The sequence below is a fragment of the Leptinotarsa decemlineata genome, unplaced genomic scaffold (assembly GCF_025532065.1).
Source record: "Leptinotarsa decemlineata unplaced genomic scaffold, Ldec_3_MD MMD2_tig00026369_RagTag_RagTag, whole genome shotgun sequence".
In the NCBI taxonomy this organism is placed as follows: Eukaryota; Metazoa; Arthropoda; class Insecta; order Coleoptera; family Chrysomelidae; genus Leptinotarsa; species Leptinotarsa decemlineata.
Window position 1 is genome coordinate 5,149,553 of NW_027412709.1, and position 15,586 is coordinate 5,165,138.

The window sequence follows — 15,586 nt, forward strand, 5'->3', positions numbered from 1 at the left end:
TCAGAACCTGCTTCAGATCTGGTAACACTATCTGTAGTAGCCTCACGAAAACCAGACCACCAAACGCGGACAGCGATTCCAAGAATTGCATTTACCGGATACCCTGTGAGTGCGGAAAATTCTATATTGGTGAAACTGAGAGGCCATTGAATGTTTGCATTGCCGAGCACAAAAAACATACACAGCGAGAGGAATCAGCAAATCAGGAATAGCAGATCATGTTTGGACCCATCAACACAACATCGACTGGTCCCAAGCTGAGATCTTACACAGAAAGGAAAATTGGTTCACGAGAAAATTCAAGGAAGCCGCATATTGTATGTTATTTGATTTTGTTTACAATAAATTTTCTGTAGACAATCACTTATAAAACAGTCAGTTTTACTTTTCCATTCGAAGAAAATCCCTTAGAAAAATTTGCGTACAAGTAAAATCTTTCTAAATCTTCATTGTCAAGCTGTTGTGATTTAATTGAAGACCGATAAAAACATCACTGGATATAATAAATAAATTCCACCAAGAGAAGTACGTGATTCTGCTTGTTTCCTGATTACTTTAAAAAGCTTCATGATAATAAATAAACAATCAACACAAAGGTAAGACGCAGTAGTTACACCCAGAAATTCAGAATTCTTGCAGTAAACTTCCTGAAACTAAGAATGAAACCGACTGTTACAATCACTGTATATCCTGCTTGGCACTGAGTAGTACCATCGAGTTCTTGTAATTTTTTTCCTATCTTACATCACTTATACGCAGATCGGTCGAAGTGAATTTGTAGGTGCACCTGTTTAAGGACATTGCAAATGCATAACTCAAGTAATTGTCAATGAGCTAATTGGATTTAACCGTAATTTATTAAGTTTTATAGTGGCATGGTTTATCCACAATTCCAATTTCATTGACGATGTATAGAAAAAGCATGGCAAACAATTTATTCAATTCATAATGGTGGAATATAACAATGTTTCAGTCAATCGAACAAAATGTTCGATTAGACAATTATCCTTTTTTTATGGATAAGTAACTTTTACTGAAAATTTAAATGGGGTTATCTACTTAGTTATTTTGTATCAAATTCAGACGAGCCATACAGCGAGGTGTATTTCCAAAATGATTGGTTTCGAATCGATTTGAATTGTGGAAATTGAGGATTGAAAATACATGAATTTTTCATTACTCTCAGTTCACTTCCATTCATAATTATGTGAGAGCAGTCCAAAAATGACTGTTTGTATGCAATATTTTTTTTTCACTCTGGACTGATTTTTCAGGAAATTATACTTGAAACGAATGATTCCGAAATATTTCCTTTTTCGCTTTTCACTTAGAATAAGAGATTGACTACGGCTCCAAGCCCTGTTTTTATGCCATCTTCATTATTTACTGTCTGCTTATATATTTTATGTTCAGAAAATGATTCACAAGCTTGGAATTTCCAAATATTTGAGGATAAGTCGGTTTACGACTTTCTATATGATTTTTGATATAACTTATAGTAAAGCAACTGGTCTATAATTATTTCCAAGATTTTTCTTGCCCTTTTTGGGAATAGGCTGAACGCGAGCAATCTTCCAACAAGAAAGAAAAACCCCTTTCTTGAAAGACGGGTTGCGAAGTCTGCAAAATACAGGTGGAAATTCATTTACGCACTTTTCATATTGAACTGTTTTGAAATCCGTACGACAAGAAGCTGTCGAAAAGTAATTTTTGGCATTGTGGATTTCAGTGTGGAAATAGTGGGTGATGCCTTTTCCAGTAAATCGACTGTGGAGTGGAACGCAAATTGTTCAGCTAGTAGATTTGCTTGTTCTATGGCTGTTGTTGCAATTGAATCATCCTCTTGTATTGGTAGTGGAATTGTCGATTTTGTGAAGTTCTCATTAACAGCTTTAGCTACCGACCAGAAAAATCTAGACTCGTTGGGATTGGCAAGCAGTTCATTCCAAATTCTCTGACTGTGAAGTTCTTTGCTTTCATTCGTTCTAAGTTTGCAGCTATTGCACAGATTGCCTAATGAGCATTTCACCTCAGTACAGTGACCGGATCAAAGTTGCAATGTCATCCTATAAATCTTCATAAATATCTACTGATCTTTAGAAAAGGTTCCAGCAATGCAGCACATCTCCTTTTTTTAGATCCTGCTCTACTGATTACTGTAATTTCACTATTGATATATTCCTCTATAATTTCTCATAAATGACGCTTCACTGATTATGAACAATATTTTTCAACTCATATTGATGATTCGTTTCCGTATCTTCTCGTAGATTCCAAAACTGTTAACAATTTGTCAGACTATGGAAGTTGGATCTCTAACATCAATTGTCAACGACGTTTAAACGATAGTTTTCAGGGCGAATTTCAAAAATGATTTGGGAAAATGATACTCAGGTAGATTTGTCAATGAAACACGCAGAGTATTATATTCACTATCGAATATACGAGATCGTTTTTACGAATAACAACGAATAACGACTTCAATTTGAAGTGAAACTTCACTTTGTATGGAAAAGCTTCGAAAATGTATTCGATTCCATCTTCCATTATAAGCATCTAATATAATTAACTCAGTATATGAAGTGCACTTCATATTATATTTAGACTATTCTGATAACTTTTATAATACTTTTTTACATGTAACTCTGTATGAAATGTTTGAAAAATCGCCGGTAAGGTTACTACTGTTTGAAATGATTTCGATAAAACATTTGTTTAACTTTGTTTCTATCTCACAATGACAAGTATTTTTTGAATAGATCACAAAATGTCTCTAACATCTTTCGTTTTTGACTTATAGTTAACGGAGTTAGGTGGAAGATATCTCTCTTTACAAAGACGCCATCTATGGGATCAACAGAGAACTCAATTCTTGAATATCAAAAATATCAAAGGTGAACTTTGTTCCACAAGGCGGTCACTAGCTTCGACATCGACCGCCGCGCCGGCGAGATTCATTCTCTGTCTTCCACTGAACCTTTCACAGCAATGCCTGAGATTGAAAACCAAAGCCCAATCACATTTATGATTCAACACTCGACAGCGCTGTTTCGACCCATCAGGTTTCATAAGTCGTGCTAGGTTGAACCGTATCTCAAGCGGAAATCTATGCTATTGAATTGTGTGCGGAGAAATTGGTAGAATTTAATTTCACACAAGTCAATGAAATATTTCTCGGGCAGTCAAATGACGTTGGAAGCTCTTATCTCCTACCGAGCAACGTCTAAGTTAGTAGCAAATTTCCAAAAAAGACTCTCCTCAATGGGAAGACTTAACAAATTGTCTGTGGTATGGATTTCTGGCTACATTGGCTGGATCGCAATGAGGCTGCTGACTCTCTTGAAAAGGAGGTTGCTACAAGTAGCTTCATTGAACTAGAACCTGTCATTGGCATCGGTTTAGGTTTTGCCTAACAAAGATTGAACACCTGGATGGCACGAAGATTTATGGGCTCCTGGCAGGATCTTCCAAGTTTGGCTTTCTTCAAGGCGTTTATTCACCCTTCGAAGATCGAAACCGAACAGTTGTTGGACAGTGGGGATGAACTACGATATTTAACAGGCCTCGTCACAGCTCACTGTCGTCTGAATCATCATATGCAGAGACTCGGACTGTCGGAAGAGTGTGTGTGTCGCCTCTATTTGGAAAATGATGAAACAGCAGAGCATATTCTTTTTACCTGTCCGCTGTGGATCGAATCAGGTTTTCAGAGTTTGGAGAAACAACACTCTCACCATCTGACCTGGAAGATAACTCACTATATGATCTCATCGACTCCATCAAGAATCTGGGTTTTTTGTTGAAGTTTGAAAATATGTAATCATTAAAAACCCTTGCGGTTGCGGCGGAGGGTCGACTAGACCCACTCACTTTTGACCTGAACCTCAACCCAGGCTAGACCGCAAATGAGTTGCCGGACTCAAATATCCTTAAAGAGTAAGCCTGAGTAAGTAAGATCGTCGATATATACTCATATGAAAACGCCATCTATAAGATAGCACCACCAATAAGACCTGTTGGGACAAAAAATCGCTGTCTGTTGTTTGATCATAAATGTTTTGCGTTTGGATTCTGGTTTTCAATCTTATGCTTTGCAGTGTGAGGCGTCTTCATAAGAGGAGATGTCATCGCCCTTACTCACTCAGTTTCGCCTTCAGAGGACACTTGAGTTCAGCAATGCATTTGAGTTTAAGCCTAGCACTACTTTTGTTTGAAGGTGATTGACAATGTTTCATGATGAATTTCACTAGCAAAATGAACCTGAAATGAAATAATAGTGAACTAAAATACAAGTAGAAATAGAACAATTGAATATTTGAAAATAAATAAATGAAAAAAGAAAATAAAAATCAAAAGTGTAGAGATTCCAAGTCACGTTAGTTCACGACGTTTCGATTGTTAGTATCTACAATCGTCTTCAAGTGATGACTGGACTGATTCCTCCGAGAGATGACTATTTATAGGTCGTTCGAGTACTTTCACTTATCCCCGCTTTCCATTTTCCGCTTCACTGGTTCCATGGGAGATGACAGTTTTGGCGGGAGTTGACCATTTTTCGCTTGATGATGGGTTTCCATTTGTTGCGTATTTCTATGTTGCGTATTCAGCCAAGCCAGCGTAGAAATACGCAACATATGGAAACCCATCATCAAGCGAAAAATGGCCAACTCCCGCCAAAACGGTAATTTCCCACGGAACCAGTGAAGCGGAAAATGAAAAGCGGGGATAAGTGAAAGTAGGTACTCGAACGACCTATAAATAGTCATCTCTCGGATTTATTCAATTGTTCTATTTTTACTTGTATTTTATTTCACTATTACTTTATTTCAGGTTTATTTCGCTTAATATAATCGTTATTTTCAGCTATTCATTTTCAATCCATTTTTTTTAGTTGTTTCAGGGATTCAAAATCATTTTATATAGTAGACAATGGGAGTCCGAACTAGTGAAATCCTAGCACTACTATTGAGATCTATAGCGCGTCGACACAGCGCCATCTGTTGTTGTTTTCGATACATCTGCGTCAAGAAGCTATTGTGTGCTTATATCAAATTGTTTTTGCTATATTTGTGGCCAATATAATTTTAAAAAATAATGAAAAACAACATCGAACATTGTGAAAACAAAGTATAATCAATATTCCGAAATAAAATTGTGTTATTGGGACAAGCCATGGGTTTCACATATTGTATGTCAGAAATGTGTTATACGCCTCATTTGGCGAAAACTTCGAAATCCGCATGACGACTGCTACTTGTGAGTTGTTGAAATGAACGAAATCAACCCCAAAAATCGAAGTGATTGGTATTATATTATTTTATCTTCTGCTTAACGACCTCAATTGAAATCACGAAAGGTACAACCCGGAAATGTTTTGGAAATTCATAAAAACTTTTAGAAAAAATAAAAATTGTATCCCAAGCTCGTCATATCTTGACAATGAAACTGCAGATACCGGGAATACAATTTCTAACCTTTTCGCTAAAAGTTTCAAAGACAACTTCATCCAACCTATTGACAATTTTATCCAACTTTCCCCATCTTCCCAGTCGAATACGTCGAAATACATGAATATACCTTACTGACAGCTATTAACTCATCAGATATGAAAAAGTGGAGGTCCTGATGATATACTAGTTTCCTTTGTTAAGCAGTGCAAGAACAACCTTGTCTGGCCTCTACTATATATTTTCAACAAATCATTGCAGAGTGAAATTTTTCCTGCGAATTGGAAAATTTCCCATATTGCACCAATCTTCAAGAGTGGCGACAGACACAATTCAAAGAATTATAGGCTGATCAGTAAATTATGTGTATTTGGCAAACTTTTTGATAAAATAATATACAGTGTCACCATTAAAGTGCGCAGCATATGGGAAACTTTTATTTCGAAAAGTTTCAATGAAGTTTAACTTCGGCACTTATTTGTGCTTTAAATTTAACTCAAAATGATGCGGCCAACTGCGACCCACTGACGTTCAGTGTTCGTCAAATTCAACTTTATTTTCGAAAAAAATTGAAAAAGTGCATTTCTAGATCGAATTTAACTAAAAGTTACTTGAAAAAGTTATGTCTACGGCAATTTTATATCCATATGCCAAATTTTATGCAACTAGGATAAAGTTAAGGTTTTGCTTATTTTTGACATATATCCCATTTATTTTAAAAAACAAGTTCGGTTAATTGTCATCAATCCATGTATACATAACAAACTCATCATGGAGTTCAACTTTTCTGATAAATTAGTGACATGATTAGTGCAAAGTTTCAATCACTTGGATATTTTCTTAAACAAACGTCAGTATTTTCAATTTTGAAAAAGCAGACACAACTCAAAAACTGCAATAAGTATTAATAAAATTACTAGAGTTGAAATTACATTAAAATTTCAATATTCAGTATTTAAAGATTATTCATTAACACTAACTAGGGTGGTAAGGATGCTTAATCACGTTGAATGAAATTTTTAAGTAGGTCTTGACAAACAAAATGCATGCTATGCTAGTGTCAAGTTGATTTACTTGTCAAATATTCAACAGTTATTGTTGCAATAATGTTGTTTCATCAGGAAAGAATAGAAATAGTTTTAGTATGTGGTGAAAATACACCATACCGGCAAGTAGCTAACATTTTTATTGAACGGCATCCAAGAAAAAAAGTTCAACATACTTCTGTGTCAAGGATAATGTCGAAATTCAGAGAAACAGGAGCCAAAATTCATTAACACATTGAAAGAACAAGATTTTGATGTCCATTTGCGGTTTTCATTCTGGTTTCAAGGAGAAAGAGAAGAAAATGTAAAGTTTTATAAAATTTTATTGACAGATGAGGCAACGTTCTCTTCAAATGGAACGGTAAGTTCTCAAAATTGGCGATGGTGGGCCCAAGAAAATTTCAATGTCACAGTTGAATGTGGTGATCAGTATTTCTTTAAAACTAATGTATGGTGTGGGATACTTAACGACCAAATGATTGGGCCATTTTTCTTTAGGGTAAATTTATCATCCGTCGGTTATCTCAACCTTTTAAATGATGAGGTGAGTGAAGTTTTAGATAATATGCCTTTAAATATTAGATACGACCTATGGTATCAGCTTGATGGCGCACCAATACACCACACGGTTGCTGTAAAACAGTCCCTCCTACAAATGTTGAGAGGCAAAGTTATTGGATGTAACTGGGAATATTATTGGCCACCTATATCACCCGACTTGACGTCTTTAGACTTTTTCTTATGGGATTACCTGAAACAAAAAGTGTACCGGAGTAGACCATTTACTGACATACAACATCTGGAAAATATCATTCGCGAGTGCTGTGCAAATATGAATCCTCGATTTAATAAAAACGCAGTTACAGATGTCAGTAGAAGCACCATAATTTGTATTGAACGTGGAGGACGACATCCTGAAATGTAGGCTTCAACCCTATGGTACCCGTTTGAATTTGTAAGACACCAGTACCCGTACCGGTCTATCAGACCAGATAGGGTCAACAAGGTACACTCTATTTTTCTATGGATTTACTACACAAAGGAATTGGGGTAATTAATTCTGTGGAAAATTACAGATTTATATGCTCAAGGCACATACATTTTATGTATTTCCTGCAAAAAAACCTGATTTTTGTGTCACAAAAATAACACCTTTCTCTGTCGTGCACTTCATGTCGAACTACTTGTTTTTCTTCTGAACCGTATATATCTCCCGAATCAGTGGTTTCATGTTTCGGTAAAGTGACATGTTCTCGCACATGTGGTTCTATCAAGTCCATGACTAGTTTGCGCAGGAATTCTCTTCGAAGTATGGAAGCAGACTGTTGATTCTAGCGATATCCAAAGTTCAAAGTTGAATAAAAAACAATCATGGTTTGTAGGCGAGTAACTTTATTTTCAGATCTGGTTCGTACAGTTTTTGGTGGTACATTTTTTTTCCTCTTTGTTATCTTATCTCTTCATACATAATACAAACTAGTATTTTCGAAACAATTTTTTTGAGGCGTACAGAATTCTTTAAGTTAACTTGCACAAGGACAAATGCTGCTCAAAATTCACCACATTGTAGAATGCTTTAAACATTCAACAAAATTTGCAATGATATTAAATATTTTGAAATCACTTTAGACTGTTTCAAACGCAAGATGAAAAAAATTTCATTGATAAGTTGTGATCATTTCTGTTGTCCCTGTCACTCCTGTAAGAATTATGTTATTCTTCGATTGTCCAATGTAATTTACAAAAAATTTAAATTTAAATTATAGAGTGGGTTCTCTATTGGATTTGTTAATCTGTTTGTAACCCCTGTATTGGTAAATAAATAAATAAATAAACCCATCACATCCAAATCTTTATCGATTCAAATCTCTGTGAACCTGAATAAAATGTATTAAGTGGATACTCTGATCCAGAGTGAAAAGTTGGCCTTTTAGAATATTCGGTCAGGAAGAACTGAACGACTTAGTGAGGGATCTAAACTTACTGAGAAGAACTTCTGAAATTTTAGCATTTTAGCAGGAAATTAGCATTACTTTAGCACACTAGCAACCTAGTGATGTGCGTCTTTTCATTTACAGCAGCAAAATGAATATTACCGGAGTTTAATCCCAATACAAAACCGTTATTTTCAACACATCCACACGTGTTTCTGTCACCAAGTGATCATCTTCAAGAGGAAGATTAAACTTCCTCTTGAAGTATGTTTTGCTTCATAACGGTAACAAGGTATGGATCCGTACCTATTGCACATATGACGACTTGAAAGACAAAATTATAAAATACAGAAATGATTTCAAAGTTAAGGATGTATTCACGTATCATAGGTCATAGTGTTGATTTGATGATGGCGATGTCAACAAAGGGTATTCACAAAGTTTTCTTGTTCCACTTTTTCCTTGGACAATTTTGACAAGCAACATCATCCGTCACGAAATGTGTGGGTAGGGTAGGATAAACAGTTACGAATGTTTATTTTTCTGATTGATTCGGCTGTTACTTGCTAAAGATCCATAGTACTTTCATAAACTACAACTAACTGTCGAAGAAGCTACTGTGTTAGCGAAATATGTCTTGAGGTTATGAACGTGCCTCAAGTTAGCCGACACTGCATAATACTTCCGCCACTTCATATCAAAATCGGCATGGGTAATTTACTGGGTCACAAGGAATCTGACGACCATGTCAAGCTTGTTGGGTGCATTCTCTCATTCAAGAAATGAAGCTGTTAGCAATCTCACAATATTTCTTCCATTGTCGAGGCCATATGAATATCTAATTGAAGTTAATAAGAACGAGGAAAGAATTGTGTTGACCAGTGTACTACTCCTCCAAATTGGCATTGCCAATAATTCTACGTACTTATATCTTCATACATTTTGGCAGTAGTTTCAAAAAAATATTTTTACAAATACTATCAATTGAATGCAAGTTGTTCTAAATACACACCTCTGGTTTCGCTATTTACTATGCTGTTCATGTCGCAAGCTTCGAAAATGAATAAGTCATAATCTCCATTGGGAGATGTCGCCTTGTTTGACGACAAGTTATTCATAACATCAACAGATCTAGTTTTCTTTATACATTGCCAGCATTCCTGATTACAGAGAAAGTGCTTCATTAATTTTGTTTATTATAGAAACTTCACATTCAACCAAAACCGGCACTTGTCAAATGGTACACATTACTCAATATTTCATGAGAACTGCATTACGTTTACAGTGATGGATTATAACTTTCAATTGGTACTTTTGTTATCTCAAATGAGAAAACATTCCGAATTCATAAAAAGCAGCTGAAGAATGTTGCTATTTCTAGAATTACATCTTGTCCCATAACAATACTCTCTATGTCATATATTTTTCAATTTTTTTTCACATACAGTCAGTGGGCATACTTGAAGACTGACTACAAATCAAATCATCTGAAGGAACGATTTGTTCAGGCCAGTTTCAACTCCACACACCTGTCTGATATAATCCAATGCCTTTCGTGGTATCAGCAAGGGAAGTAGTTGTTTTCTGATAGGTGTCAGTACACTAACGAATTGTTCCTTTAGATGACTCAATTTGTAGCCAGTCTTTAAGTATGCCACTGACTATATGTGAAAAGTTTTCTTTTGGGCAAATTTCGGATATGCGGTTGGTTACCTTTTTCACATGCAGATCCTGATGATAGACGCTACCTTGCACTGACGAGTGGCCAAACAGCCCGAAACCGTTCTGCAAGTGTGTTACAATTATTGAAAATGTATTGCGGCAGTTGTATCGCCAACAGCATATGCAGAAATAATTTCAGTGAAGAATCCTGCACTGACACCTGTCGGATATAATCCAACGCCCTTCGTGGTATTTGTTGGAATTGTTTATTATAATATATCGATGTTAATATTTTATCTCCCTATAGGAATAATTTTGTTTTTGGTAACTATTGTATAGAGTAGAGTTCAGTTGTTAAAAATTATTAATTAAAAGTCATTACGAGAAAAGTCAAAGTCTATTTTAAAACCGATAAAATAATAAGAATCCATCCCATTTACAACATTTGGCGACCGTGACAGGACATAAAAGATGGATAGTTTGAAGAAAAATAGGCAGCAGTTGAGGAGACTTTTCAAAAAATCTGTTGAAGCGCTTGATGGAGCTTTGAAGCTGAGAGATTCGACCAAAGATGATTTACTGTTTTTACTGAGACAATTGGAGGATAAGAGTAGCAGATTATTCGAGGCAGATGAAGGAGTTAAAGAAAAATTGTCATTAGAAGCCATCGATGATATTGAATTAGAAGAGGAGTACGACGAGGTAGAATATTACAGAGACGAACTGATAAAATATAAATCCAAATGCGAATTCCGATTGAACGAGATTACGAAGACCCAAGAAGATAATTTGAGCTGTGCCAATTTCTCTATAACGGAGAAAATTCAGAGAAAATTTCATTTACCAAGAATAGAACTGAAGAAATTCGATGGGAACGTGAAGAACTGGATTGGGTTCTGGGGACAATTCAAGAAGATTCACAACGACCCAGAAATAGATAATGAAGACAAGTTTCAGTATCTTTTACAAGCGACGGAAATTGGTTCAGTTGCTCGAGATTTAGTAGAAAGTTACCCCCCGTCTGGGCCCAATTACATTAAAGCCATTGACCAGTTGAAGACTCGTTTTGCCAGGGACGAATTCCTAATCGAAGTTTACGTAAGGGAACTATTACAACTTGTACTGCAACAATCTTCAAAAGCTAAAACAGGTATGTCTCTTTCCAATCTGTATGATAAACTTGAAACCCAGTTAAGAGCTTTGGAATCCCTAGGAGTTACTAGCGAAAAATATGCGGCTATGCTTTTCCCTCTTGTAGAATCGGCTTTGCCTGCAGAAGTTTTAAGAACTTGGGAAAGACATCGTAATTTCAATCAACGAAATGAGAAGGATGATAATGACACTTCCAAAGGTACTAATTATTTGAATATGTTATTAGGTTTTTTGAAAATGGAGGTTGAGTCAGAAGAACGAATAAATTTGGCACAAAAAGGATTTGGAAAAGGACACGAGCACAACAAATATCATGACAGTAAGGATAAATATTTTCCAAAACAAGGTGAGCCCGAATTATATACAGCAGCTGCTTTGTACACAGCTAATCCCAAAGATTATTTAAAAGATAAGCAAAATAATTGTTTATTCTGCGATTTGAATTCACATGCAAGTAAGGATTGTTTGAAAGCTCAAAGTCTTTCAATTGATGAAAGAAAATCTAGAATAATGAAAAAACGTGGATGTTTTTCTTGTTTAAAATTGAATCACATTAGTAAGAATTGTCGAGCTGTAATTAGGTGTTTGATATGTTCAAAGAAACATTACCCCATTTTATGTCCTAATTTGCATGTGAAGAAAGGTATCACTGATCAAGATGATAAAAATCCAAACAATAAGGTTGAAAATACTTTAACTAACAATTTTTCGAACGAAACTCTATTGCAAACGGTTGTTGTCAAAATTGTCAATAATGACAAACAGAAATTGATTAGAACGTTACTTGATTCAGGATCGCAAAGATCATATATTTCACGACACTGTGCAGCTGAATTACGATTGGATAGTGTTCGTCAGGAAAATATTGTACAAGGTGTTTTTGGTGGGTTTCAGTCAGAACCAAAAATACATGATGTGTATAATATTATTATTCAAAATCCAAATAATACGTTTGAAACAGAAGTGAATGTGGTGGAACAAGTGAAAATATGTAACAACTTACCTCGTTTGATTGATTTATCCGTTATAGACTATTTGAAACAAAGAAATATAATTTTGAGTGATACTAGAAACTTTGATGTTTCAAATGAAATACAATTATTATTAGGAGCCGATGTTTTTGGTAAGCTTTTGACAGGAAAAATCGAAAATTTGATGAATGGCTACGTTGCTCTCGAAACTTATTTAGGTTGGACAATAATGGGTCAGAGAGTAAGTGAATGTTCGACATATTCTACTATATTTGCCGGTTTTACTGAGTTTTCCATTGCAGATCTATGGAATTTGGATGTGATAGGAATAAAAGATGTTGCACATATCAAAACCAAAGATGAACATGAAGAAGAAGTTTTAAAGAAGTTTAATCAAACGATAACTTGGAAGGAGAACAGATATGAAGTTCATCTACCTTGGATTGAAGGTCATCCAGAAATAATGAGAAATGATGAAATGGCCAATTCTCGGTTGATGTCTACTACAAAAAAGTTAAGAAATACAGGTAAATTACAAGAATACGAAAAAATTCTTCATGACTGGGAAACACTGGCAATTATTGAGGAAGCAAAACAAGCTGAGGACAAAAAAGTACACTATTTACCACATCACGCTGTCATTAAAGATGTCAGTATAACCACAAAGGTGAGGCCGGTTTTTGATGCTTCGGCAACTGATAAGAGAGGTGTATCTTTGAATGGGTGTCTAGAAAAAGGTCCAAATATGATTGATTTAATCCCATCACTTTTAGTTAAATTCAGATTAGGAAAGATAGGAGTAACAGCTGACATTGAGAAAGCATTTTTACAGATCAGTGTTACTGAAAAGGATCGGGATTTTCTAAGATTTCTTTGGTGGCAAGATGATTCATATGAAAAAATAAAATTTTTTAGGCATCGTCGAGTAGTTTTTGGTTTGAAATGTAGTCCATTCCTTTTAGCTGCAACTATCAACTACCATTTATCTAGATCACCTCCAGAATTCCAAGACACAGCTTATTTGTTGAAGAAATCGTTTTATGTAGATAACTGTTTATGTAGTTTTGATTCTGAGAAAGATATGAATAAATTTATTATTGAATCCAAACAATTAATGTCTTTGGGAGGCTTCAATCTTAGAGATTGGACTTCCAATTCCAATTCAGGCATGAAAGATGAAGTAGCTCAAAATGAAAATATATATGTTTTGGGATTGATTTGGAATTTTCATAATGATGAACTCTCGTGTGATGTAAACGCACTCATTCAATTAGAAAACACTCCAAGAACGAAAAGAGGAATACTATCAGCAGCACATAGAGTATTTGATCCGATAGGTTTTACATGCCCAGTAACACTTATTCCAAAATTATTATTAAAAGAAATTTGGAATCTAAAAGTTGCTTGGGATGAAGTTTTGCCAAGTGATATTGTGAAACCGTTCGATATGTGGTTGAAACAAATACATTATCTCAGTCTGTGTAAAATTCCAAGATCACTCAGTAGTGGCCAAAGAGTTGATTATGACCATGCAACGATTCATGTGTTTTCGGATGCTAGTAAATCTGCTTATGCTTGCTGCATATTTCTAAGAAATGTAGTGGAAGGAAGAGTGTTTGTTGAACTTGTTGAGGCCAAATCGAGAATAGCTCCTAAAAATATAACCCTACCTAGGTTGGAATTGTTAGCCACTGTTATAGGGGTCAGACTTTGGAAAACTGTAAAAAGTGTGAATGAACTGAGTGTTCTGAAAACGTACTTCTGGAGTGATTCAATGGTTGCTCTCACATGGATTAAAACACAAGGTTACTGGAATACTTTCGTAGGTAACAGAGTGAAAGAAATAACTTCAGTGAGCAATGTTAATGATTGGCGACATGTACCTGGTCACTTAAATCCGGCAGACGTTGCTTCAAGAGGTTGCTCGAGTAAGACTTTGGTTGAGAAACAATGGTGGAAGGGACCAGAGTGGTTGAAGAATGATCCAAAACACTGGCCAAACGTAGAGATTTACTGTACGAATGATGAAGTTGATAAAGAAAGAAAAAAGACTGTAACTTCTTGTGTCAGTAATCAAAACCAGTGGTTTACACAAATATTCAAATATTTTTCTGTATTCACGAAAATTACTAGGATGATTGCTTGGCTATTCAGATTTTGTTATAATGCGAATAAAGAGAATCATAGAAAATCAGGTCCATTAACTTTCGATGAAATTGAACATGCTGAAATTTGTTTATTCAGAGCAATACAGAATGAAAGTTTTTCTGAAAATATGAACGTTCTTCAAAATATCAATTTGTTTCGTTCAGAAGATGGTCTGTTGAGGGTAAAAACTAAATTAATCCTAAGTGATGATTCATTTGATTTCAAATATCCTATTATATTGCCATACAAACACGAACTTGTAGAAAGAATGATTAGACAACAACATCGAATACATTGTCATATAGGAGTCCAAACTCTTCTAGGATTATTGAGAGAAAAATTTTGGATACTGAAAGGAAGGAAGTTTGTCAAGGATGTTGTGGCAAAATGTTTGATTTGTATGAAACATAAGAAAAACCCCGCAGATACACCGTATGCACCGTTACCTTTGAATAGAATCAAACAGTCTTCACCATTCCAAGTAACTGGTGTGGATTTGGCAGGACCGCTTTTTCTTAAAGGAGGCGAGAAATCTTGGATTGTTATCTTCACGTGTGCGGTATACAGGGCAGTACATTTTGAATTAGTGCGATCCCTGTCTACTGAGGATTTCTTGATGGCACTCAGACGATTCGTGGCGAGAAGAGGAAATATTTCTGTAATCTATTCGGATAACGGTGGGAATTTTGTAGGTACTTGGAATTTGCTGCAGAAAATTTCGTGGAAAGAGATTGAAGAATATTCGACAACTAGAAAAATTAAATGGATTTTCAATGCTCCAACTGCTCCTTGGTGGGGAGGATGGTGGGAGCGAATAGTCAGAATTATAAAGGAACTATTGCGTCGTAATTTGGGAAAATCATCGTTAAATTACGAAGAACTCATGACTGTTTTGTGTGACTGTGAAGCAAATATTAATGCTCGACCTCTCACATATATCTCAAGTAGCGAAGAGGATCTGATTCCATTAACGCCTTTGATGTTTATCAGTTAAAACTCAAGCACCGATACTCCAGAGTTGGATATGGTTGATAGAGGTCATCTACTGAAAAGGTACAAGTATCTGCAAAAACTTCGAGAGGGCCTTCGTAGTCGATTTAGGAAGGAATATCTGGCAGAATTAGTCCATACTGGTCAAAAAAGGGTAACTTCACTCAAAATTGGAGATATTGTACTCATTGGAAGTGACAACAAAAAACGAGTAAACTGGCCATTGGGGAAAATTT

General features: G+C 35.5%; 1 protein-coding gene across 1 annotated transcript; it reads left to right on the top strand.

The window, feature by feature from the left end:
- The first annotated feature begins 10,560 nt into the window (after positions 1 to 10,560).
- On the top strand, positions 10,561 to 15,354 carry LOC141486742 (uncharacterized). The gene has a single exon (XM_074185249.1). The coding sequence runs from the start codon at positions 10,561 to 10,563 to the stop codon at positions 15,352 to 15,354; it is 4,794 nt and encodes a 1,597-aa protein (XP_074041350.1).
- The last annotated feature ends 232 nt before the right edge of the window (positions 15,355 to 15,586 follow it).